This window comes from Pempheris klunzingeri, chromosome 22 (assembly GCF_042242105.1).
Source record: "Pempheris klunzingeri isolate RE-2024b chromosome 22, fPemKlu1.hap1, whole genome shotgun sequence".
In the NCBI taxonomy this organism is placed as follows: Eukaryota; Metazoa; Chordata; class Actinopteri; order Acropomatiformes; family Pempheridae; genus Pempheris; species Pempheris klunzingeri.
This window is the reverse complement of record NC_092033.1, coordinates 8,010,331-8,036,907: the sequence shown is the minus strand read 5'-3', so window position 1 is coordinate 8,036,907 and position 26,577 is coordinate 8,010,331. Positions and strand designations below refer to the sequence as shown.

The window sequence follows — 26,577 nt, the reverse complement described above, 5'->3', positions numbered from 1 at the left end:
CTAGAAATGTGGAAATGGTTTTTATTAACACATCCTCAGTCTCATACATCAGGTGTTACACATGCTTTAAGCGTATTTTACCTTCCCTCAGGTGACCCAGCTGAAGCCAATCAGACCTCAGCTTGTATCCAGATGGTCACATTCCTGATTCCTCATAGCTGTAGCCAGAATAAACTTAAATATTAAAAACCAAAGCAAAGAAGTGCAATATGTTGATGCTGTTACACTGTTTCAGCTGCTGAAATCAACTGATTTAACTATACTGTCAATAAAATCGCAGGCTCAAAAGATCTGACAAAAAGGAGGGCAGATCCAGTCCCTATGAACTGCTGCATAAGTCCACAATTAAGGCTGATTCCAGGTGAATTTATATGAATGAAGTTAAATATAATAATACCAAAACTCTTTCAGTCTTCCGTTGTTTAAAGCAAATAGAAGCACGTAGCAGACTCATGATTTCAGTAAATATGATTATCCCATTTCTCTAAATCTCCCGCCGCCAGCCAAGTGAATCTGCTGATTTCACTCGCCTCAGTTTCTCAAAATTGGCCAGTGAGGGTGGAGTATGTTTTGACAAAACCGTTCTCAAAATTTAGATAACATTAAAAAGTATTAACAAGTCTTGCATATTATGGTTCTCTGAGGCCTAGCAAGTTGCGGGGAAACTTCCCTTCACAGAAACGAGGTCAAGCTTGACACGCACCACGTCCTACAGGGGTTAAAGAGTAAACTCTGGCGTCCTACAAGCAGCCTCCTGGGTAACCAGACCAGACAGTGTCACAGAAAACAATGGAGAGCTGCTTTGTTCAGTCGGAAACAGAGAGCAGAGAGAGGGGATTAGTTCTAAAATAGCTCTGTGTTTGTCTTAGACAGAGACTGGCCAGTGTCACACTGGACTGAATCTACTTTACACACACTCTTGCACACACACACACACGTACGTATGCACAGGATAAAGCCTTGAATACACACAGACAACTTGTGAACATTGACACACACTGTACACATAAGTACATCCTTGTGAGCGCATGCTACAGAAAGACATGCTGTCATAAACACAGACATACAACTGCTACTTGAACACACACACACACACACACACACACACACTCCCTAGATTGCTGTAGAGGGTGTCAGCATGAAAGAGATAACGCAGCACACACGGGAAGCTGCTTTGGTGTGCGTGCGTGTGTGTGTGCAGAAATATGTGAGTGATCTAAGACCAGGCATTAGTGTTACTGATAAAGTGAGGGGCCTTAAGTGGTTTTAGGAAGGAGAGATTCCTTGAGTGTGTGTGTGTGTTGGGGTTGGGGTCAGGTGCCTGGTGCGGTTGTGTGTATCTGCTTACTGTCTACCTTGTCGCCACGGTGATGACATCATGGCACACGACCGCAGAACGACGGAAAGAATGCCTCCTGGCTTCTTTACAGATGGAGAGAGAGAAGAGGGGGAGAGATAGAACGGGTGACGATGGATGGAGGGGGAGGAGAAGAGAAAGAGATGAGAAGTGCAGGGTGGGCAAGAGATACTGGAAGTGGATACATGAGCGAGAGAGCGAGAGAGCCTGAAAGGAAGTGGGAAGTGAATATAATGTAAATGGAAACTTTGAATAACCTGTAAAATGTTCATATAAATATCTGACTGTTTTATTACTTAATACCATCATCACCTGGATGAAACGCCATCATAATTCAGCCTGTTTCTAGTTTTCTGCATGCCATTACTGAGATTTCTTCTTACTGCAATTTTACATTTTCGGTGGTTAGAGTGGTGGATTGAACTTGCAGGTGCAGAGTACAAAATTTGTGCCCCACACCAGACGCACAATACCACAACCCCACTCATTCTCCAACCTTAACAAAAGTTCGTTTAGTTTAGTTGCCAAATTTATTTTATTTGACATCCTCACAATCTTTTTCCAATCCCAACCTTAAGCCTGTTGTAGTTGTCAAGCACAGACAGTGTTAGTATTTGTATTGAACATAATCCCAGTTTTGCAGAATCATCCAATATCGAATATCGAAGGAATGTGACCTTGTACATTTTTGACTCGTCAATGCACTGTCAACTGCATTGCTGGATGACATTGCATTGTCTGCGACTTAAGTTGGGCCAGATTCAGGTTCGGTCCTGCATTCTTTGCTGGAGTCCACTGCAGTAGCGCCATCTGTTCCAATGCAGGCTTATCGACATAAATAAAGAGGCTTCGTGTACGTGATGCACTGCTTTTTTGGGGGGTGCATGCAAGCTAACAACAGATCTCAGATAGCTGAGCAGTCAAAGAGCAGAGGGACACCTGATCAATACAAAGACAAATATGTCACATCATTGCACACACTGATTCATATCTCATTATGTGCAGTGCAAAATTACCACAACATTTAAGACAAAACAATGTTTCCAAAGTAAGGAAGTATGAAACCTCTTTAACAAGCTTTATTCAGTGCTCACTGGTAGTAGACCTTCCTTTATCCCATACTGCTGCAGAAAGAAAAGGTTTGAAAAAAAAAAAGTTACAGATCTAAGGCTACATGTCCACTGGGAACCTTTCTTCTTCACCGTGCTGGCGACGTTTTCTTTGTTACTTTCAATGGTGAGGACACAGTGCCAGCAGAGCTGAGAGCATACTATGTTTTTAAGTGCCCTCTGACAGTAGAATTATCTAAAGATTTGGCAAAAGAGGGCTGCACTTGAAATGGATTTTAATGATCACATAGCAACAGCAGTAGCCACAACCAGCACTTGTCATAAGCATGTGTTTAGCACAAGCTGAGAAGGCCAAGCAGAGAGTGTTTTAAGTGTGTGTGTGTTAGACAGCAATGAAGAGAGAACCATTGAAAGGGGCCCAGAATGAGACGAGTGCATCTGGAATAAATATCATTTTATCACCGGGGTTTATAAGTGCCAAGTGCTGGCAGGTAACTCTCAGATATGGTATAAAACTAGACGCACTGTTAGCTTTAACAAGACTAATGTTCCATTAGCCTTTCTGTGTGTATATGTGTGTATTTGTGTTTGTAATCTTGTGTGTGCGTACCACTTAATATGAAAAAAGGAAAAAAACTGCAACAGTGTTCCAGTGTGTCACAATATGGAAGAAAGGAAATGTTCTGATAGCAGAAAGAGTCCAAGAGCTCACATTGGCTTAAGCTAAAAAAGTATTTAAGTGGCCAAACACACTCCCCAAAAATAAGGTGGAGCATGTTGAAAGATTAAACTTGTATGTCCAATATCCCCCCTGTTCCTATGATAGTATATGTATAGTAGTGGTTCTATCAATACATTAATATGTGAAGGATGATCCTTGGGTATGTGTCATAAAATGTAAAGGTGCACTATCATTACAGTATCTCAAAATGTTGCATCCATAGTCACAAACCAGGAAAATCTTTGATTAAGAGGCACTGAGCAGTCTGACAGTGACCAGACTTGTCCAGGGAATCGATCTACCAACCCCGGTCTCAACTCCCAGAGCCCCTGCTCCCGACAGGATTGCTGCAGTCCACATGCATGATGCGACACTTGTACACTGACAGTATGGTCAGTGAGGTTGACCAAAGAATCTGTGGGTCTTCGCACAGTCCAAACATGTAATCTGTCTTCATTTAGACATTTTCATCACTGCATTCCTCACTGCACCGCTGTATCTGTGCATATATGTGTGTTTGTGTGTGAGAGTCAGAGAAACAGTGCAACTATGTGTTGAGTAAAGAGAGAAAATGGACAAAAAAGCTCAAGGTATGTAAAAAATGTAAATGAAATATGTCTCTGTGTGTCAGTGTGGATTTGTGAGTGTATCTGGATAATTGTACGTCTGTGTGTGTGTGCCTTCATACATGCTTATCTGTAGGTACAGCGGTGGGGTTTAAGGGAGGAGTTGATGTGAAATATGTCCTTTTGCTTTTACTCCATATTTCTTTTAATTTAATTAATTTAATGTCTTTTCTTTCACTCTTTCATATGCAAGTTTGCATCTCTGTGTGTGTGTGTTTACATATAGGTATGATCGTGTCTAGCCAATCTTTGAGCCCTGTGGGATTGTGGGAAAAAACATTGTGATTTAGACTCTCTCTGGAAATGGACAGAATTCCGAGAAACTGAGCCTTGGGTGTCCCCAGATTGGCCAGATCTGTGGCTAATGGGAAGGAGGTGTGGGATGGATGGGATGTGGCTTGTTGCTTCCCAACCACATGGAATGCTATCTATCTGTCAGGCCAACCATCCAGACAGAGGGACGAGATAGAGAGAGGAATGAGTGCTGGAAAGACTAGAGAGTAATACCTGTATGGAAACAGAGATTGGAGGCATTTCTATATGTGTGTGTGTGTGTGGTTAAATAAAGTTAAAGTTAGTTAAACACAGTGTGGTTAATGGCTAATTTGAGTAGCTTTGGAGCTAAACACACTGTGCCATCAGTACATTGTTGGAAGCCAGGGAAACAAGGGACAAAGAGAAAGATTAGTAGATAAATACCATAAAGATCCCCACCATGAACAAACATTTTAATTGCATGGAATGCGTCATACCAGGAAGCACAATATTTTTGTGAAAATACACCACTTTTCCCCCCCTAAATCACAAAGTGGTGCTCCGATTAAGAGGACTTGCCTCCACTTGTTGACATGTGATGGGTTCACCATAACATTAGAGTACACTGAAATTAGTATCCAGCAGTGCAGATAGTTTTGGTTTCCTTTGTCCAGATTTTGAAATATCCATTTCTAGGATTTCTGTCTCCACCCCAATACAAGGGGGGTGACTGGAATTTCTATGTGGTGCAAAATATGATGCAAAGTGACATTTAAAAAAGAAATTAACAGGAGCATCTTGTGTCCCCGTTACTCTGGATAATCCACAGAAGTATTTGCAGACCTTGAGAAAAACATGTCGCTCTCAAATAGCTTAAATGTCATTTTTTTCAAAACCTGGGAAGATAAATCCAGATGTATCTTTATGGCTGGATACCACTAGATGTAAATGAAAAAAAATGTGTTTTGTTATTTTGGGTGAACCAACCCTTTATGGTGTCTCTTTAATAGCATTAATCGAGCAAGAAAAAACTACACCAACACCACATCATTTCTATTGCTCTCAATGCAAATAATGTCCTCAACGAACAATAGCATCAAGTTTAATTAAATCAATTTGATTAAGTTTCCTGTTTTGCTAACAAAATGTATGATTATTCTCTGTACAGGCAAGAGGCACTGCTGGCAGCCATAAGTGAGAAAGACGCCAACATCGCCCTGCTAGAGCTCTCCTCGTCCAAAAAGAAGAAAACCCAGGAAGAGGTGGCAGCTCTGAAGAGGGAGAAGGATAGTCTGGTTCATCAGCTCAAACAGCAGGTGGGATTACTGGGCACACATCAACACACACTATTTGGCATCCAAGTGGACACTAGGAAAGATATTTGGTCAGTTATTCAAACGAGAGGTGGAGAGGAAAACACAGAAAAAAGGAGTAAAAAGTGAAGGAGCACAGGTGAGGTAGCAATGACGAGGGGAGCAAAGAAACCAGGAGAAGCAGAGAGAAACTGAGTCCAGATGTGACCACAGTCCTCCGACCACCAAAGGTAAATTTAGGATTAAGCCACCCCTCCCAAACTCACCACACACACACACACACACAAACACACACAGAGTTCAGATACTCCACACATCTCCGGTGACAACACTTTCATATGAATTTCTATTTATTTGCAGTTTCTGTCCGCAGATACACAAACACACAACCTTACATGTCACTTTGGTGGTATGGCTACACCTTCACACACACACACACACACTCACACACATTCACACTCACATACCGATGTGCACACACTGACACAGGCCAAAAACAAGGATATAAACATGACCAAATGCCTCTGTGGTTCCACACAGAGGTCTATTCACACACTCACTCAGGAACACACTCACACACTGTAAAGGTTCTCGTGGGTCTAGTGAATTAACCAGCCCCTTAGTGGATGAGTCTACTGGGAGTTTGGTGGATTTCTTCTTCACTGTTCTCCCCTCTGTATTTATTTATCTATTTAGTAGAACAAAACAGAAAACAGCAGAAACACAACAAGTAGACTGTGCAGATGAGATTTGAAAAAAAACAAACCCTATTGGCTTTTAAAAGAGAACTCACCTCAATAAGCATTATGAACAAACAGTCAAAAGTCACAGAATCCACTAGAGTGGTTCTTCCCTTCATCTGACTTATGTCATCTCACTTTCAGTTCATATCCGTTTCTCCTTTTTAATTTGACCTGTTTCATTAGCTTATAGGATAGGACGGTCTGTTAAACCACTAACCCACACAGCTACATACATTTTTATTTCTGGATACGTGGGACCAACAGTCACACATCAAGAGATTGAAAAGCTTTGTGTTTACTCTTGTTTCCCTTGATTCACAAACTGTGAAACCACGCTGCTGTTCAAATAATGGTAAAGGAATGGTAATGCAAATAGATAAGGTGTAATTCTTTTGTTGCTAAAGAGTTCCAGTTATTGAATATTGCCAAAAATCCACTTAATGGATAGAATAAGCTCAAAGGGACTCACTGAGACAGATGTTGCATGCCTAAGAAAGAGAAAAATCATGTGTGTGTCAAAAAGTTTTTGAACTGGTATTAGCAGCGGGTGTTAGAGAGACCCTGTGTCACATGAAGTCATTATAGCATGCATCACCCTCCTCTCTTCATCCTCATCATCACCCCGTCTCTCTCTCCGTCCTATTTGAAGTCATTTATGACACCTCAGGGTCTCGAAGGTGGTTACTGACAACACAGAGACTGTACTGTCTGCTGCTATGCTGTGTATTAGTGTGTGTGTGTGTGTGTGTGTGTGTGTGTGCAGGGGTGTCAGTGGTTTTGCTCCCCTCTTGGTGTGTCTTTCTTTTTCTCTATGGTGTCATAATTTTCAGTCCCTTAAAGATGGATCACAGCAGAGACTTCCTCAATATTCCCGTGTGCGTGTGTGTGTGTGTGTGTGTGTGTGTGTGTGTGTTTGCAGCTTGAGGCTGGTGGAGTATTTTTAGCTCGCTCCTTCAGAGTGTCATATACGCACATTTTGCCACTGATAAACTGCCGGACTGATGGACAGGGAAGTCACAAGTGAGTGTAAATCAGTGATGAAGTAAATGATTTGGTGAGCTGTAAACTGATATTAAGGCTAAATACATTTGGTGTAAACAGAACGCAGCATTGTTGAAGTTTTGTGAAGTAATGATATGTGGTTCAGTTCAGACAATCCACACCGCCACTTTTTGAAGTTTCTCTAGACTGATTTTGATGGCCGTCACTTGACGGTCAATCAGAGGTCATAGTGTTTTTGACTAGTGTTCAGATGTTGCTGACACCTCACGTCTGGTCTGAATTTAGGTTCAAAACACCACTGTAACCTATGCTGCACAGCTACAGTAGAAAGAAGAAACTAGCTGTCTAAAAACACACTTGTGTGTGTGTGTGAAAGAATATATGTGTGTCCCTGAAAGTGTTTCCTGTGTTTTGCCCTTTGACCCCCAGCTGCAGTGTCGGCAAGAGGCTGTAGATCACAGTGACCTCAGCTCTCTTCACTCCTCTTCTCCTCCTGTCTTTCTCACAGTCTCCATCTTCTTCACTTCCATTTCATTTTTTATTTTCTTCAGCAGTGCGGTGGTGAAACAGAAACTAAAATCCAGAGAGAAAGAGAGAGAGAGAGAAGTTGTGTGTGAAAGCAAAGAGATGAGGGGCTGATTGTAATATTTTATGAAATGGAACCAGAGAAAGACGACTGGGGGAGGTGAGGGATATACAGCACCACCATCTGCCTCTGCAAGACACACATGTGGTTAACATTTACAGGTGGTGTATGTGTGGCCGTGGCCTTGCCCATTGTTCCGCACCTGTGTGGCCAAAATTTGGTATTTTTAAGACTTTTGCTCATCATGTCACAGCTGTAAGACGATGGTTTCTTATTTTCCAAGTTCCTGGAGAAGTGTTATTTTTTACCAAACCCACAAAAGTCTTAAATGATATTGCAGAAATACAAAAATACTCAACAAACACAGGGAATAGTTAACTAGCAGTTAATCACAGATCCAAAAAAACACATTGAAATCTCTAAAATATAACCAGACTTTGTGTGTGTGATGGAGGCGACACCCTCAACCACCTCAGAGCTCTGAAATGTTGAATCCTGTGAAAGTGTGATGGCTTTAATTTAGCTGTGACTGCAGCTTTAAAGCGATATTTTTGGCATTCGGGACAGAAGTCTCAATCAATTATCAGTTCATCAGTGACCCACTTAGTTACAGATTATACGCACGTGCATGAAAGTCTGAGAACTTCTGTTATATCACAAGTTTTGTTTCTGTTTTAGAGTCATGAGGGTTTTATTCATTTGTCTCCCTCTTTACACACTTAACTGTTCATCGTTATTTGTTCACAATTACCATGACCTCTCCTGTTACTGTCTAAAGTGAAAAAATGTGGGTCTAACTCAATTTCTTACTCCGTAGAGACCTATCAGCATGAAATAATTCCCCTCATTGCTCAACTCAGACATTTTTCATTGTCATTTGTAATTTTCCACTTATCAACAACTTTCTCTTTTTCACAGAGGAACGGAGAAAAAAACTAATCTAATTTCTTATCATGATGAAATAGTTCTTGTCCAATCATGACTCAGCAACTTTTCATTATTGATAATTGCACAGATATCAACAAAGGTTCTCCTTTCACCACTGGAGGGAAAGGCGAAACAATAATCTAATCTAATATTCCCCTGAGCCTTATCACGGTGAAATTATTTTCTTCCAAGCATGACTCAGCAGTTTTTTCCCCTCACTTCACTCCGTGTTCATTTGTTTCTCATTCGGTCCCTTGTCAGCGGGTTACAGCAGAGCCGCAGGAAGGATAGATGGAGGGGAGAAGAAAAAGAGGGGAACAATGTGGGAGGAGGAGTGAAATAATGGTGTGATGATTAGATTAAGTGAGAATGAGAGAGTTGGCACAGAAACAAGTGAGCTGAGGTCAGCATTCCTGACAATTAGAGAAAAGGGGAAGATGTAAAGAAAGGCCAGTGAGGAAAATGAGAGAGGAGGTTTTGGGGGGGGGGGGTTAATTTTTTCCTTTCCTTCATTTCTCTTTGTTCTCCTCTCCTACCCTCTTTCTTTTCCCCTCACCTTTACTCTCTCCTTATACCACTTTTGTCCTTGCCCACCTTTCTCCCTTTTCTGTCTCATTTTATTTCCCTCCTCTTTTCGTCTTCATTCTCGTCCTCCAGTTCATGTTTAGGGATTTAGTGTTTTGGGTTCAACAGTATTAAATATAGACAGAGGACAGACAGGAGAAGAGAGAAAGACACACAGAGAGAGTGATAATTACCTTAGCCAACTAAAAGGTCAATGTTTTTCAGTGCCGTTTTCCTGTTTGTCAGCAGGATCATGGAAAAACTGTTGGCCTGATTTTCATGAAACTTTGTGTGTACCATGGGCCAAGGAAGTACCCATTAAAGTTAGGAGCCCGAGTCACGAACAAGCAATACTAATGGCCAAACTGTGACACTGCTGTCTATGGCAAAGTAAATGGTGTGCTATGATTAAACATACAACAAAACTTTTTTATATAATGATTATATGATGCCACACGGCTAACAAGTTGCAATGCAGCTGTGTGTTTCCTTGTTATTGGTCAGTGGGGAAAATTTTAGATGCTGGTCTAACAAGGCCTTCATGTTTGAATATGAGAATTTATTATATACCACATGGAGAAAGGTATTTAGATATTCATGTTAGTTCAATTCCAACTCCAAACGTTGTTGCATGTGTGGTTCGGATATTGAGAAGATTGTGAAAGTCAGTACAGAATGGAAAGGGAAAAAACAAAAAAATAAAAAAAGGCAGCAAACAAGGAGAAAACTCATGGTCAAAAATTTTGATAAATTTAACTAAAACTACAAAAGAAACCAGTGAACAATGAGAGGGCAAGAAGAGAGGGAAAGATATGGAAATGAGGGCATGTTGCAGAGCGGAGGGAGGAAAAGAGTGGGAGAGAGAATTAGTCACGGATACAAGGGCATGTTAAGGAGCTCAAAAGTCAAGAGGGAGAGAAAAGAAAGAGAGGGGAAAATAAAATACTGTGTCCATGGAGGAGAGCAGGAGACCTAAATCCAATGTAGAAAGAGAGATCATTCAAGAAGGAGGGATAAAAGGAGAATAGTGTAAGGTACATTTTGTTACAGGACAGAGAGACTTAATCATAGACAGTATTGTGTATGAGAGAGCTGAGAGATAAAGACAGGAAGAGGGAAACAGGAGGATTATTTAGACTGAGAAAGCTCTAAGATGAGGAGAAAGCAGGGCACAAAGGCTGCTGCAGTGTGTTTGCAGAAGGGTGGGGAGATATAGGACAGTCATGTGAAGAGAGATCAAAGATCAGACACCCTATCGACACAACTTATCCTCTTCAACTTAACTGCGACTTCTCACTCCTTCCCTCTTGCCCTTTCTCCCTTTCCCCATCGGTCTGTTTTTTTAAGGTTCATTGTTAATGTTTTTTTAGTACGCCCATCACTCAAAATCAAAGCTAGCAGCACTGCTGATGAGGACAAAACTGAATTGAAGACTTGCACAGCAGTGGGATATAAAAGAGCTAAATATAGGGATAAGTGACTAGGAGTGTGACCAGACAGGCAACATGCATAGATCCTAAAAAACTGAAATAGCAAAAGATTCTTGTTGTAGTTGTAAATAACAAGGACAGGAGAAGAGGATCCCTGAGACAAATTGCGATGCCTCTCTTTTCATGGTGTAAGAAGCCCGGCTAGTTCAGTCGGTAGAGTGTGAAACTGTTAATCTCAGGGTCGTGGGGTGTGAGCACCACGTTGGGCGGCGGTGTTTTGTGCTACAGACTCCAGCCACTCATCATTTCACTTTCCCTCTTGCTTGCCTGAGTGGGACAGATGGATGTGGAAACAAACAGACTACAGGATGTCCACTGTGTCAGTTCGGCACTGTCACAAAAACCCAGGAAATCTTCGAGTGTTGTTGGATGCTGTCCTGTTAACCCACATCAACAAACACAGTATGAGGAGTGCAGACACACATCACGTAGTATATTATATTACATCACCGTATGTTGTGTGTTGTGAGGAGAGCTGAACCGGAAACCTGACCCTCCGGCCCTCTGAGTGTTCCCAGCACGAGAATTGATGCACCCCAGAAATTTGACCCCTCTCGCTGTTATGCGAAGCGATGGTGTTTTGGGCTGTGGACAGTTTAACTACAATATTCACAGTGGGAAGTAATTGACCAGGAATGTGTGCTTGCTTGCATATATATTTGATTGGCCACTGCAGCAGCTTTCCAGGTGGCGTTGCATTGTATTGTGGCGAAGCTTGAGCCAACTTCACTCTACCTCTGAACAACCCTTTTGTGTTGTCAGACTGATCTCATTCAGATTGATAAAGTGGCTGCATTTTTAATGCACATTAGGAGGTGGTGCTTGAACAGAGGCCTCGGGATGACCGTGTAGCAGGCATGAAGCCTGTCACAATGCAAGACCACGATGGTTGTTGTGGAGTGCTGTTCTGTTCACCAGCTTTGAGAAGTTCATACACACAGCATGTACAACCTACTATAGCTTTCTTTATTGCTAAATGTTTGTTGAGAGGTGGTAAGCACTCACTCAGTTTGAGGTTTTGAAATTAGCAAGCAGCCCGGCTAGCTCAGTCGGTAGAGCATGAGACTCTTAATCTCAGGGTCGTGGGTTCGAGCCCCACGTTGGGCGCTGGAGTTTTGGGCTACTCTGCCTTCTAATCAAATTACTCTCCCTTGAATGCACTAATGACGCAAGGATTTAAATGAATGTATCAAGGTTCGGTGTTCACTGTCACATAAACTGCGGACATCTGTGTTTATTCTCGCATGCTTTTCTGATAAACCATCGTGCACATATGGCACAACAGAGCCCCAGCATTTGGAAGTTTTAAGCAAAGTTTTCTTTCAAGTGTGGGGCATGAGGAGTCAGACCAGCCTTGTGGAGCTGAGCACATGAGCGCTGGTGAACTTCTGAAAATGACCAACTATTCCAACAAATGCAGCCCGGCTAGCTCAGTCGGTAGAGCATGAGACTCTTAATCTCAGGGTCGTGGGTTCGAGCCCCACGTTGGGCGCAGTTGTTTTGTACTGTGGAGCACTATGGCAAACAGTTGCGCAGTATCATTAGGTGAATAGCAAAATTGCACGTTTATGCAGTCTATAAGATTGGTGTTGTCCAGAAGTGTATAGCAAGATAACACAGGGAAGTACGTCAAAGTTCAATAAGCTTTAACGTTGAACTGCAGGTTTGCTTTGCTCAACATGGTGGTTCAAGCATTGTGTGCAGGTGACTTTATTTACTCCACCACGCATCTCTGCATCACTGTGGTGTAGTTGAAACACCAAACAGGTTGATATCTGAACTTTAACTGAAACGCCATGTGTTCATGACGTAGTTTATATAATATAATACCGGTGTCTGTTGAGATTTTTTTGGGTAGTAATTTATTTATCTGTGTTTTTTCCTTCATTGTTTTGCTGTGATGTCAATAACATGAAACACAACACTGGCGGTTTGTGGAGACTAGATAATGAATAAATAATTCAAATAGTTTACCGGTCGAAGGGCATTGTGGAGAGGAGAGGAAGAGACAGAGCCAAATAAACATCACTCCACAGCGGTCAGTGTGTGTGTGTGTGTGTGTGTGTGTGTGTGTCTACAGGTGCAGTAGAAACCATACTTATGTGGTTTCAAGATGAACTGTTTACTTTCCATGTTTGTTTTAAATATATGTGTGTGTTTATTTTAAAGTTGCCTTTAGAAAAGGAGGAAATGAGTAATGTGTGTGTGCACGCCAGGGGAGGCTGTCTTCAACTTGACTTATGTACATAAACACACTCACACACATGTGCTTATATGATCCCGCACACACAAATATTTTATGAAATAATTTTTTACCACCAGTATCTCCTGCTGTCTCTCGCTCTCACGCGCACACACACACACACTCACTTACTTAAAAATGCAGTTTTTCATTTAACTTTCAAACATACACATATGAAAGTTTGCATTCACATTTTTCTTTCAGTTTATGTCAAACACACACACACACACACACACACACACACACACACACACCAAACCTCAGTCTGGCCCATGTAAGCCCCCGTTCCTTGCAGGGCTCAGTGAGAGGCTAAGGGGATTTAGATCGTACAAGACTGACACTTTTAGACTCCCTCCCCCGCTTTCTCTCTCACTTTCTCGCTCGCTCTTTCCAGGCTTACTGTAAAGCTTGAAGTATAACTATAACATGTGAAACAGATGGCGCAACAAGGGAGGAAACAAGATGAGAGGAAAGGAGGAGAAAATAAAGGACAGTAGGGAGGAGAGCAAAGAGATTATAGCGGAGCAAAGATGGGAGAGGTGAGGATGATGGAGGAGAGAAGAGAGGAGAGGAACAAAAGTCTACACACTGTTTGATGATGTGTGTTTGCAAATCATAGTCCTCCTTTAAGTGTGTGTGTGTACATGCGTTTGTGTGGTGTGTGTGTGTAGTCTAATATTTGTTCTAGTCTTTATGGATCTCTTCCCAAGTGGCAAGTTAGCAGGTCTGTTATTTTTCTGCAGCAGCTAACAAGCTACTCAACAGGTGGCATGTCAGTGTGTGTGTGTGTGTGTGTGTGTGTGTGTGTGTGTGTGTGTACATAATCTCTTTGTTGTTCTCTTTGACCACAAGCAGAACCAACCTAACATTTAAAGCTCAAGCATACATGGGGAGTTGGGAATTATCTCTTTCTGTCTTTTTCTTGTGTTCACTGTTGACTCTCTCTGTCTCTGTGTCTTTCTCTCACACACACATGCACAAAATGTGTGTTAATGAAGGCAAAGCTCATGGCAGTCGTCCAACACTCTCCTCTCTACTTTCTCTCTGCAAATTAACTCCTGGAGGAATTCATGGCTAGGGTTTTCCTCTCATCACACCCACACACAGCGTTGTGTTGTTTTCTCAAATGTGGATGTTATTTTCTGTTGCCGAACCACATGTAAAATCATTTTTTGTCTTTGGTGTGAATAACAAGGAGATCTAATAGTTTGTGACCGTGTCTTTCTCTGTCTCTAGACTCAAAATCGGATGAAGCTGATGGCGGACAACTACGAGGATGACCACCTGAAGGTCTCCTCTCCAAACTCAGAGCAGCCCAACAACCACAAGCCCTCCCCAGACCAGGTCAGCTCCCCGCAGAGATACTGAACCTTCACCTGCTCCTGCACACCACTTAAAACTAATATCCTCACCTTATGTGGATGAAAAGCATGCTCTGAAATAACTCAATCTTCTTATTGTTTCCATTAGCAAGTCTAAGTCTTAGTGTAACATTTACTTATTTCTCTAAGTATCTATATTTAACTGTTACTAGTTAGTGTTTTTTTTTTTTTTAATTTTCCAACATTTCTGCTCTTACTATGTTTGTCTACAATTTTCTGCTTTGACAAACTAACTTCCTGCTTTCTCCAAACTCACGCTGCGGTCGGACTGAACTAACCAATAGGATGATGAGGAGGGCATTTGGGCCTAGCCAATCACATGCCTTCTTTCTCTCTCTCAGTTCGCCGTTTTGTACAGAAGGGTGAGCGTCCTCTTTATCTGGATCCGATCACTTCTGGATGTGCTCGTCATTCGTCTTCCATCCCTCTTACTTTTGTTTCATCCGTGACTTTGTGATCTGGTTCTGGTGCTGTGAATCTCTCATTTCGCCTCTTCCATATCTTTTTCGGCACGCTCATTTCATCCATTCTTTCATTGACGTTCACTCTTGGTAAATCTTAGTAACTTCGGTTGTTTAGATTTCGTGTGAGTGACCGCAATTGATCTTCGCTCTTGAATGCCATCGAATCAACTCTCGAATTTATCTGTTCAATGTCACATCTCATCCTTTGACCTCAGTTCGTTTTCTTCTTCTGCTGGTGATTTCTTCCACAGTCTTCATTTTCTGAACTTAATTTTCTTCACTTTCATCCCACACTAGTTAGACTTCCTTCTACCTCCATTAATACCGTTTTCTGGACAAACTTTGCCTTCATCTCTCTTATTTTATCACATTTTTTCTATCATCTTCTACATCATCTTTGTTACTAATCTCTCTGTCTATCAGTGCATCATTCTTTCTTATTCATTTGTCAGCTTTGTGCTTTAACTTCTTTTATAACACGATAACCTCTCAGCTGACCCTACTCGGCGTGTGGGCTGTAGCGGATGATTTAAGAAAGCTGCTGCTTTGCCAAAGTGTAAAAAGTAAAAAGTTTAGTTTTTCTAAGAATGATAAAAGGAAATTTTTTTCCCTTGACCCTGCCCCTGTACTGTTTTTTAATTATACAATGGGGCCCTGAAGGTCATCAATCACATATGCATGACAAACTTCAAGTGAAGCAGAAACAAAAAACACTGCTACAAATCCATTTTAACACAACTAATGTGGAATAGAGTCTAAGTCTAAGACAAGAAGTTTTACTTTATGCTTTTCTAATGCAAATCTACGTTTTCTTGAATAATATAATATATTAACACTAGTCGCAGAGCCTTGCATAAAGTCTCTAACTCCTGTAAAATTCTTGAAATAAGTGAAGTAGAAATTTGTAAAGGTTGCTTTAAGTTTTGAAGCATTAAAAAGTAATTTTTAAGTTTGTTGTCGCTTTATCAAAAGCGTGGGTATTGGTTTGATCCACCACATATGAGGAGCACATGCTGCTTTAAGGGTAGCTCAGTTCTTCCAGTGGGATTTCCCATTGGGATGCTAAACGCCCAAATGTTCACGAACGGATCTAAGTTTGACCCTGGTTATTAATTAGCAGTAGCACCTCCCTGCTGAGAGAGGCAGACCAGCCAGCACGCACACAGCTGACACTCAGTTTCTTTTCCTTCACGAGCAGTTGCACACACACATGCACAGTACAGACACACTTCTCCTTGGTGCGTAAGGCGGGTAATTCGCCATAGAGCATTACATCAGAACAGTGAGTGATTGTGTCTCTTTCAATAAGGGAATTCTGTGCTACAGTTGGAGAATGAAATGCTTCAGAAACAACTGTAGCGGAGAAACACAGGAGAGCACTCTTAACACACACTGAGCATTATTGGGTTCATTTTTTATAGTATTTTGCATTTTTAATGGCCTTCAGTGGTATTAGATGCATCAGTGAAAGAAGACAGAGAAGAGGTGTAAATGTTTATTTCTATAAAGGATTTCAGGTTTGTGAGGTTTTTCAGTATTTTAAAAAGACTTCATGAGGAATGAGTCAAAGCTCTTACATGCTATATCAAAGCTAAGCAAGAGCTCAAACAGTTGATCCACTGAGGATGATGGCAACGCTGATGGTAACAAAAATATCTCAGTTTAGTTAAATTATTGATTTATTTATTTATAATGAATCAACCAGACTATCATCAGTGGTCAAGTTGCATTGTGGCTAATTTAAGCCCCACCTTTTCAACGATGTCATACAACGATGTCATACAACTCTTATAAATGCTACCCTGGTCATACCCGTTTTTATTTATGTTTGCTTGTATTTAACCTTGGCTTTAACAATTATATTCACTATCAATTAGTCTATAGAACAGAGAAAAGCAGCAACTGCTAACTTTTAAGAGGCTTGACAGTGCAAATGTTTTTTTTAACAAGTGACTCAAAAAAATGTATGGATTATCAAAATGCAGATTAATTCTATATTGATTGACAAATTGATTATTCGTCTAATTGTTTCAGCTATTCAGCCCTGCACAGCTACCGTCTGAGCTGTTGACCGGTCACTCCTCACTATGTGGTGTAGCTTCTATAGATGCTGTTCCTGGTCAAATAAATGTACTTGTGCTTGTGTGTGTGCGTCTCAGTGGAGAAAGAAAAACCCCAATTTCACAGTATAATGTGGCCATAGAAGCTTTTTAAAAAAGTGGCCGGTGAGTCAGGCTAGCTGAATGTCTCTCTTTGGAGTTGTTTCATAGTACAGTACAAGTCTGGTAGGAAGCCATGGGAGGCTAGTAAAGAGGCACAAACACACACACACACACACTCACAGCTCTGTATGAAATTATGTCTCCTCTGGGATTGTTTCATAGTACAGTAAGACATTGGAAAACACTGTAGACTCATTAAACACACACTGCATACGTTGATTATTGCAGGTTGTGTAATACAATGAAAACATGCATGCTGTAAACTTTAATAAAATCAGTAAATTTAAAGACTTTAAATGCTGCAAAGACTTTTCAGAGGTTGGCGTTTTTCGTTCATATTTCACGTTATCATTGCTGAAGTAAATTCAGCCTTATTTTTAGATATTTGATTCAGCCATTAGATAGTTCTTGAAAAGGAAAAGAAAGTATCTGGTGTTGTTGTTTCTCTCTAAATGTATTCCTTATATCCCAATCATTCCTTCCATTCTTTCTGTCTGTTTCTCATTTGTCTTGTATTTGATCCACAGAGCTCTGCTGCAGGTCTGGAAAGTACATACAGTCATTTTTTTTAAACTTTCTGACAGAAAAGTCGAGATTAGAAAGTGTGAGAAAACAGCTGTTGCACATATGTTGAGTATGCTTTTAAAGCAGTAAAGCCTGATTTTAAGAAATATTTTCACTTCACACAAGAGCCTTGGAGTGATGAAGTCATTGTTGCATTGCCACTGTCAGCATACATCATAACTCCATCATTTGACTTTACTTTACTCTTTACTTCTCACTCTCTCCTCCGGAGGGAAATGTTCAGTAATGTATTTCGAAATGGACTGTAACCTACTGGCACTGGGAAATACTGTAACTGGCGCTATTTACGACTTTGATAGGGATCCTGGATGTGTGTGTGTTTTTCCGTGTCACACTGTGTGTGCACTCACACATAGTCTATATAACAGTGTGTCTGTGTCTGTTTGTGTAAAAAAACAAGGTATAAACCAACTCATGAACACACCAGTGAAGATGGTCTGGAGAAACACAAAACATTACTCCTAGTTTGCATCTGTTTTTGTGTGTCTGTGTGTGGGTGGGTGCTGTGTTTGCAGTAAATAAGGTAAGGACTCAGAACCAGAAGTGACAGTTACTTTGATTTACTGTCAGCTTTCATTGTTGCCGCGATGCTGCTGGAGAATAGCGTGCAATAAGATTTTTTTTTTCCTCCACAAAAACCGCCCACATCCAGTTCTTTCATTTCTTTCAGTTTGCCAGGATACTCAAACATGTGAAGTTATTGAATAATGAATGTTGGAAATGTATGTGGAGTTTTATATGTTTTAAAAATTGCCTATTTGCAGTTTGTTTTTTATTGTTTTGACAGCTGAGGCTGGATTTTAGATTTGAAAAATATGTTAAAGCAGTGTGTCTGGGATAGATACCTTTTCTGTTCCGTTTTTTGTTTGTTTTTGCATTTTAAGTACATTATGCAAGCAATGAGGCAGCATCAGAGTCACGTTATTTACTGCAGTAAATACAGCATGCACGAGAAGTGCCCCCATATTTTTTTCATACCGTGTTATATTTTATTATTTCACGTGTGCAAAAAATGCACCAAAGCAAAACAAAACACTGTCTTGTTTAGTATGACTAGTCAGCTGACATGTCACGGACCGGCAGTATGGTTGCTATGGTTACAAACAATTTAATATTCCTTGCACATTTAGAGTGGTGTTGAAACTGCTGAACTAGCAAGCAAAGTTTGCTTGACGTATCCCAATATACATCTGCAGACAAATCAGGAACACATACTGTATATAAAACTGACATAATTCGTACAGAGTGAAAGCCTCCACACTACTCACAGAGTTAAATGCATGAAGAATAAAAGTCAAAGTCAAAACTGTAAATAACATTACAGGGATATTCAAAATTCTTGTACCTAAATAGGAAAGAGAATCAGATTAAACAGCTGAGACAGAGTAAAAGGAAAATTACATTACTGCATTAAGTGAATAGATCCTGCCATCAAAACACTTGAGCGTGTGTGTGTGTGTGTGTGTCTGTGTGTCTGTGTGTCTGTGTCTTAGTGTGTGTCTGTGTGTGTGTGTGTTGAGTGATGATAAGCATGAAGCACAGAGACCTCTTAACATGCTTCCTCTGCACTGAAATCCCTCTATTTGCTGAGGAGAATAGTGTGTGTGTGTCTGTATGTCTTATCTGTGTGTGTTTGTCTCTGGGGGGTCTTGTCTTCTACCCCCAAACTATGTGTATGTATATCTGTTTAGCTCCTCATTCCCGCACTCACACACTCACTAGTCATGGCCGCTGTGAGACAAATGTTGCTATTAAATGTGGGATTCAGATTTCGTACCTCTCTGGGTTTTTATCAAAGCAGTTAACTTTGCCGTCTGGATCAATTCTCTGCAAACAAACGAGAGAAATTCACTTGTGTAACAATTATATGTTGCAGTTTTTAGTCTGTGTCTCTGTTGTATACAATTTCTTCAGAAAGGACAAGAGAGGGATGATTCTCTATTGTTTGTACATGTGTGTGTGTCTGGTCATGCTATAAGTCCTAGAACAAACCGGGCTCGTGACCAAAGTAAAACATTTCATGGCACAAACATGAAAAGTGTTGTTGTTGTGTTTGATAAGTTTGCCCTTGTTTAGGCTTCTCTCACTTTAGTTGTTAACCAGACACTAGACAGAAGACAGACTTCAGAAGATACATAGACATGTAGTTAACACGGCCAAATATACGATTAACCGTGTGTCTTAAAAGTTTATTTTAAAAAGTATTTTACAGCAGCAGCTTAACTAACAGCATTCACTGCTCTCAGACCGCCTCTTTCTCTCTCTGTCTCTCTCTCTGGTAAGACTTTGTGTTTCTGTCCTGGTTCAGCTCGGCATGCAGCACAATGGTTTTCATGGACATTATTGACTTTTCTGTTCTTATATTGAACAGTGAACAGTAAAATGAATCCCCTATCATTTCCCTCCTCCTTCAGATTCTCTCTCCTCTCCTGGACCTCAATCAGAATCGCAGCAAACTGAAGCTGTACATCAGTCACCTGACCTCACTGTGTCAGGAGCGAGACCCAATCATATTGCAGGACTTCGCCCCGCCCCCCGCCTATCACCGCTCTGACTCCGCCTCCTGGCATACGCAGCTGCACAGCATGACGCAGGAACAGGTGAGTCTGTGTGTGTGTGAGTGTGTGTACCTTTGACAGATGAGGAATGCAAAGTAAAGTCCTCACTTGTCAGTCATGCCTTGCAAGTGTGTGTGTGTGAATGTTCTCATTTTAAAAAAAAATATATGGGAAAAAGACATTTTGTCACTCCCAATTCATCAATTCAGAAAACCAGCCACTGAGTTTGTATTTTGTGTGCTTGCTGGTACACATGTGATGACGTCTGTGAGTTTGTGTGATTGCTTTCACTCTGTGGGTGTGTGTGTGTGTGTGTGTGTTTAGGAGTAGGGCACACACTGGTCGGCCTGGCAGGTTTTTGGCGCAGCCTTTGACATTATTGAAAAGATTTACTCCAACGGGTCACCTGACGACAAGCTCCTGGCTGCGGAACAAATACTGTTTCAGACGTTTTATTTTACAGGGAGTAAACTCCGCTTCTAGCTTTTGGCAGCTGGAGGAGGGTCGGTTCATTTATGGAGCAAGGAGGGGAGAGAAGAGTATATTTATTCAACTGTCGAAAGAGTTGTCATCTGAGAGTGGGAAGAGAGCAAAGAAAAGGGCAATGATGGTAAAGAAAGAAAAGGTAGAGAACATAGCGAAGAAAGGTTGGCTAACCAGCTCGCTTCGCTCCTCGCTGTAGCTCCGTTGTCATGGTAACCAGATGTGTTTTCAGATATTGAATATAAACAGTATATTATTAAATTTTAAAATTTGGTGGCTTTCTATGGCTCCCTCCCTCTGTCTCTTTTTCTCCATATTGAAAACATATCAGGCGATACAGGGTTGCTCCATGTGGTATACATTGAAAAATGGTAACTCTAGACACCACACACGCTCACAGAGCAATGTGACAGAGTGTGTGGTTAGGGTACAGCAGGACTAGTTTCCTACAGTCCTCATGAAAGCCCTATTGTATGTCTTAATGCCGGGAAATGTCTCTGTTTAGCATGAGTGTTACAGATATGGCACAGCATGGTGTGGTGTCACTTTAAATAAACTCTGAATATTCTGAATTAACTTGTCATTTAATCACTATGTACATTAAAGGCACAGAGAAATGGTCTGGGTGACTTTCACGGACAGACAATTACTATATGTATTTTTCATCATCAGCCTGTTTTCACATAAGAAATGCAGACAGGAATCTGTGGTCCAGTGGCCGGTGATGCACATTTTTTTAAGATGAACTTTCTCCAAATTAAAACTAATTATGTGGGCTGCTGTGAAAGCTTATCTAACAAGATTGAATGCGTTTAGACGACCAACCAACTAGCCTGCAGTACTTTATTCCTACCTTATATTTATAAAAACATTTAAGAATATTGAAAACATTTAAACCGAACTGTGCTCAAGGCTACATCCAAGCCTAATTTACTAACCCTAACCCGAAATGAGGAAAAAAAGACCATTCACATAAATTTTCCACAAATCACTTACACTTTACATTAGTGCTTAACATTTTCAAGACACGCTACAGTGTTTCGAATTGTTTAGTTGCCCTGTGCAGATTTGATTCTGCCCTTTGAGTGAAGTCCTCCATTACAGAAAACCCTGTGTCTTCCTTAAATAAGTGTTGCACAGTATAAAGCAGTTGCAACATATGTCCCTAAAGGATGCTACAAAACAACTCATATTATCACGCTGATTTGCGATGTATTTCAATGGTTAAGGGCTGGTTAAGTGTAGCTTAATACTTTGATAAGGTTACTGTAGGGAGTCATTGTGGTCATGGTTAAAAGAAACCAATGTTGACTTTTGGTACAAGATAGGAAGTGAACGGTGCTCCCTGTAGACTGCAAGAGGTGTTTAGCATAACAAAAGCATAAACAAAGGTTCATTACCATTCAACACAACATAATGTGACAGAACATAACAGCATGTTAGCTGTGATCAGTCCTCCATCAGTGTCACCACCCTGATTTTGTTACTGAGTGGAGGTGAATGAAACTACTGAATGCATGTAAAGGCAGGGAAAAAAATAATTTTATCATTTTATTATCATATATTATTAAAACACCATTGTATGATTTGGAAAATTCTAACAGCAACAAAAAAGCATTGGATCGTCAGTAAGTGGTTTAAGACCTTCACAAACGCTGGATGCTCCAAGTTTTTCATTGTCTGAAGACTGTCATAAATACTTTTTTTAGCATGTCTGAGCTTATCCTAAAATACAAAATTAGAAATAAAACCAAGAAAGAGTTATTTTAGAGAGTGCTCATTGAATTCTTTGGTCAAAGTTGGGTAGAAAAAAGACGCTGTTAATTATAATGCTTGCAGACCAACAAGGACACTAATTTTATTCTGAGGTTTTGGGTGAAAACTCAACTTTTCTTCCCTTTCATCGTCTTCATCATGTCCTCTTCCATTTCTGCCATCATTCTCTAAACTTCCAACTTTTGTTTTTTGTGTCTTCCCTAAGGAAGACTTTCCTCTTTCCCTAATTTTTTCCTCCATCGGCGTTACCTGTTACTCTCACACGCTCCATGTCAGTGTAGGTTTGAGAGGTAGTGTGTTTTTAGAATTCAATTGGGTTTTTTCTCTCTGTTTTTGGAGAGATGTTTCCCCTAACAACATCACAGTTTCAATCTTTTTGCCTCTCCTTCCCTCTCTGTCCAAACCCACCCATACCCGGGCAGTGCCACTTTGGCGCCATGTGTCTGCTTTAGACCCCGACCCTGCCTACACACAATCGCAGTCACACACTGCCTGTCTTTCATTCAGGCCCGTGTTTCTCGTTTTCCTTCATCATGTGTCACCATAACCCTGGCTGACCCTCTTAATGCACACACACACACACACACAGACTCCCTCCAGACGACCATGTTCCAGCGTGCCAGCTTCTCCTCTCTGTCTTGTGGTGAGTGTGTGTGTGTTTTACAAGCCTCTCCCTGGCTCTGTTAAAATGCCTGGCACTCTGTAAAGCCATTAGGATCACACTAAAATAGCATGTAAAACACACACATGGACAGACGCACAGACACATACGGAAACCTACGTATCCCACTCCCACACGTGCATTAATATGAAGGTACAACAGTCATGAATGACCACTGGAGGCTCGTGTACCTGAGGGTCTGCTTCTGTAACCAGCTCAAACATTTGACTAACAAGGCGTCTGTGGTCTAACCCGCCTTTTACTTAAACTGGGGCGAGAGCCGTCAAAGAAGCCTGGTTCGCATGTTAGAGGAAAGGCTGGTGGGTGAGAACAAGTCAGTATTGAGGGTTTATCAGCCGGGAACCTCCCAGTACAGATAACTGGCTGCTTTAAGAGCAAAAAAACCCTCAAGGAGCCTCTGCAGTGATTTCAGACCTTACAGAGTGAAATCCCTGCTTTCTGTACTGATAAGCTAAACTGATCATACTACTGTAGATAGGTTTGGCAGTACTGAATAGACTGAAGGCCTGATGTTGCATTTTTAAGGATGTGATGTAAGTTATCAACAGGCTGGATGCTTTCAAAGCAGCAAAAGTAAACTGTCTCCGTAATAAAAGTTACATTTCTGAGGTTTTAAAATGAAACTGTTTTGGATTGTTTCTCCACAGCACATGTAACAGAACAAAAGATTTCACATTACAATACAATACAATACTCAAAATATAAACAAAAACGCTCACAGTTGTTGTGGCAAAAATAGAAGATATCATCTCAGCACAACAACCACAGCACCGCATCCGTCAGCAGATTTTGAGCAAAATGCATGTTGAACTGTTTTAATCCATTGTGACGTGAGACGAGCGCCTTTTACCGAACAATACAACAATGAAACGTATTGTTAAAGCGCTTTTTAATTCATGCAAGTGTTTGCTCCAATTAAATGTGATATCTTGGATTAGATGCAGATGATTATTGCATGTCTTTTGTATGTGAATCTTGTACAGATTGTTGTGGTTCACAGAGAACGTGTCCAAATGACTTTGGTGATCAGCTGACGTTTCCTCTAGTGTTACCACACTGAGGTTGGTAGTTGTAGTTTTTTGCAAAATACTTATTACTTAATAGGAAATAGCCCAACAGCCTCTGCTGTACTTTGTGTTTAGCACTCAAATAAGACAGCAGCAGCCGTTGCTAATGGCAACAGAACGTTAAACTGATACCAGCTGCCGCTCATTTTCATTGAACGTGACATTTGAATGGCTGACTCCTTTCTTCTATCAGTTCTGTACTGATATTTGCTTGGCCTGACCTCAGTGAGGCTACTAGATTAATATTAAACTCAGTGGGTCTTTACATGGCGTGTCTTCGACCAAACGCTGGAGCTCCATCAAGCAGAGAAGGGCGATGTTAGCGAAAGGTGAGCTTCCAAATGATGGATTTGCTGAAAATATTTTTTTGGTCGTCTGTTCCTGTGTATTTGTTTCCATGTCTCTCTTTAACCTCAGCTGAACTACAAAAGTAACACTGATTCCAAAAGTGAGGTTTTACTAAAAGAGCTGTTTTCTGTGCCATAGTCATAATAATAACCTTTATGGCTCAATGACGTCTCTAATGAGCACTGAAGAGAACTGGCATCATATTCCACACACACACACACACACAGGAAGTCTCTCTTTCTCTGGCCTTAAGTGTGAAACTATAAGAATTGGCGGTTTGTGTGTATGTGCGCTTCTATGCGTGTCTATCTGTACACGTTTCATTGTGTGGAAAAGCTATCATGACATTTTGCATATTGTGTGTTTGTATGCGTGGACGTACGAGAGCGCGCGTGTGTGTGTAGGATTGTGAGTTTATTAGTGTCTATGCACGTGTACATTTGCGTGTGTTTGGTTTTGTGGAAAAAAAATGTATTAAGTGTTATTGGCTAAGTTGGACATTGTATCGCTGCTCTTATGAATCCAGTATGAATTGTCAGCTATCTGCTAAAACAAAAACTGCTCCCAGTGAGTGACTGCGAGTGTTTCTGAGCCAACTCAAGCTGGAGAAACCTCAGTGAAAACTGAGTCCACATATTTACAACTCTACAAGTCATTGTAATGAAGGAAAATACCGCTCAATTACAGACTTCAAATGTCATTGTTGTTACAGTGTAATCTCCAAATAGAAGCTTTCTCAGCGAGGACCAGGGGCACACTTTGGCTTGCTGCACTGACATTTTTAAAGTTATACAGCAGGTTTCCAAGACCTGGCAGCTGTACAGTCAACTGAAGTGACTCAAATGACTTTCTAACATACTTCCAATATAAGAAAACAACACCAACGTGCTGCTGCAGCCCCGGTGACTTGAGACTCTGCTCTGCAAATCCCTACTGATGTTAAAACACTATAAAGCTGATTCAACGTAATAAAGATCTAAGGGCCATCATTTGATTTTTATGAAGACGAGAAAACCAGATGTGGAGATACTAGCAGTGAGACTGACAGCACAATAGTCATTCTCATATGTGGTGTAAGTTGGATCATTCTGGTTATGTACAGAGGCACATTTCTTCACTAAAGCTCTGACATGATAACGTACTTATCTCTGCACAAAAAAAACTCCAAACGCTGCTCAAATGTTAGATAAATAAAGCTTGTCCTGCAGCTCCTTTGCTTTCAAATGCATGCAATCATTGTTGTTTCAGCTCTGCTGCCTGATGCCCTGTGGCAAAGTGATGCCCTCTTCACAGGCTGGTAGACTACAAAGCAAAGGAAGTGTGTGTGTGTGTGTGTGTGTGTGTGTGTGTGTGTGTGTGTGTGTGTGTGTGTGTGTGTGTGTGTGTGTGTGTGTGTGTGTGTGTGTGTGTGTGTGTGTGTGTGTGTGTCTGTGTGTGTGTGTCTGTGTGTGTGTGTCTGTGTGTGTGTGTGTGTGTGTGTGTGTGTGTGTGTGTGTGTGAGACGACCCGCTTGGCTTCAAGGTCACAGATTGGGTTAATTTTGAATGACAGGGGATACAAAAACAGGAAGAGGTGGAGCTGGAACTTAAACATCACAGCTGATAGTGTAGTGTAGTGTAGTGACCACGGCATTTCAGTTGTACTGATAGTCTTGTTTTATATGTGTGTGTGGAATCTAAACATAAAAAGAGTAATTATTGTTATTTTGATCATCTCTGTGTGTAGGCGTGCGTGACAAAAAGTTTCCATTATGCTGACTGTGTTTGAAAACAGTGTGTCTGCCTGTTTGCTTGTCCGACTGAGGTGGTTAAGGTAATGTAAGCAAAAGAGAGAGATACAGTGAGAGAGACGTCAATGACTTACTGTAATCTGATGCAAGTTATGAGAAGAGAAAATATGTGATTTTTAAATTCATTTTTGTTTTGTGTTTATTTAGAACTGCAGACTGGAGATTTGATAGTGGGATTTGAGTCAGACATGACTCTTAAAAAACTGGCAACATGACTTTGACTTTGGGACTTGACTCATTTGAGAAGTGACGCTCTGAAAAGTAAGCATGAATTAAAGACCTAAAGAGGAAAAAACAATCCATGCCTCAAGTTTTGACCTCATAA

General features: G+C 40.9%; 2 protein-coding genes and 2 non-coding genes across 7 annotated transcripts in view; 3 read left to right on the top strand and 1 right to left on the bottom strand.

Annotated features, from left to right (window-relative positions):
• Positions 1-11,344, bottom strand: part of LOC139221584 (proline-rich protein 5-like) — a 255,194-nt gene extending 243,850 nt beyond the window's left edge. Inside the window, exon 1 of the mRNA XM_070853497.1 lies at positions 11,336-11,344. The gene's annotated coding sequence lies outside the window, so the exon portion shown is untranslated. The remainder of the gene's footprint in view (positions 1-11,335) is intronic.
• The window catches only part of LOC139221582 (ELKS/Rab6-interacting/CAST family member 1-like), a 112,958-nt gene that overhangs the window by 76,493 nt on the left and 9,888 nt on the right, over positions 1-26,577 (top strand). For 2 of the 4 annotated variants that reach the window (XR_011585891.1, XR_011585890.1), the window contains 4 exons: positions 5,198-5,345; positions 14,133-14,240; positions 14,563-14,640; positions 19,964-20,052. Coding sequence is in view for 2 of the 4 variants with exons in the window: in XM_070853494.1 (XP_070709595.1) it covers positions 5,198-5,345; positions 14,133-14,240; positions 19,964-20,149 (442 nt within the window). In the remaining 2 variants the exon portion in view is untranslated. Of the gene's footprint in view, positions 1-5,197; positions 5,346-14,132; positions 14,241-14,562; positions 14,641-19,963; positions 20,150-26,577 lie in introns of those variants that run through there. The other 2 variants (XM_070853494.1, XM_070853493.1) reach the window with 1 other exon arrangement.
• On the top strand, positions 11,689-11,761 carry trnak-cuu (transfer RNA lysine (anticodon CUU)). The gene has a single exon. It is a non-coding gene; the product is annotated as a tRNA-Lys (tRNA).
• Positions 12,074-12,146, top strand: trnak-cuu (transfer RNA lysine (anticodon CUU)). The gene has a single exon. It is a non-coding gene; the product is annotated as a tRNA-Lys (tRNA).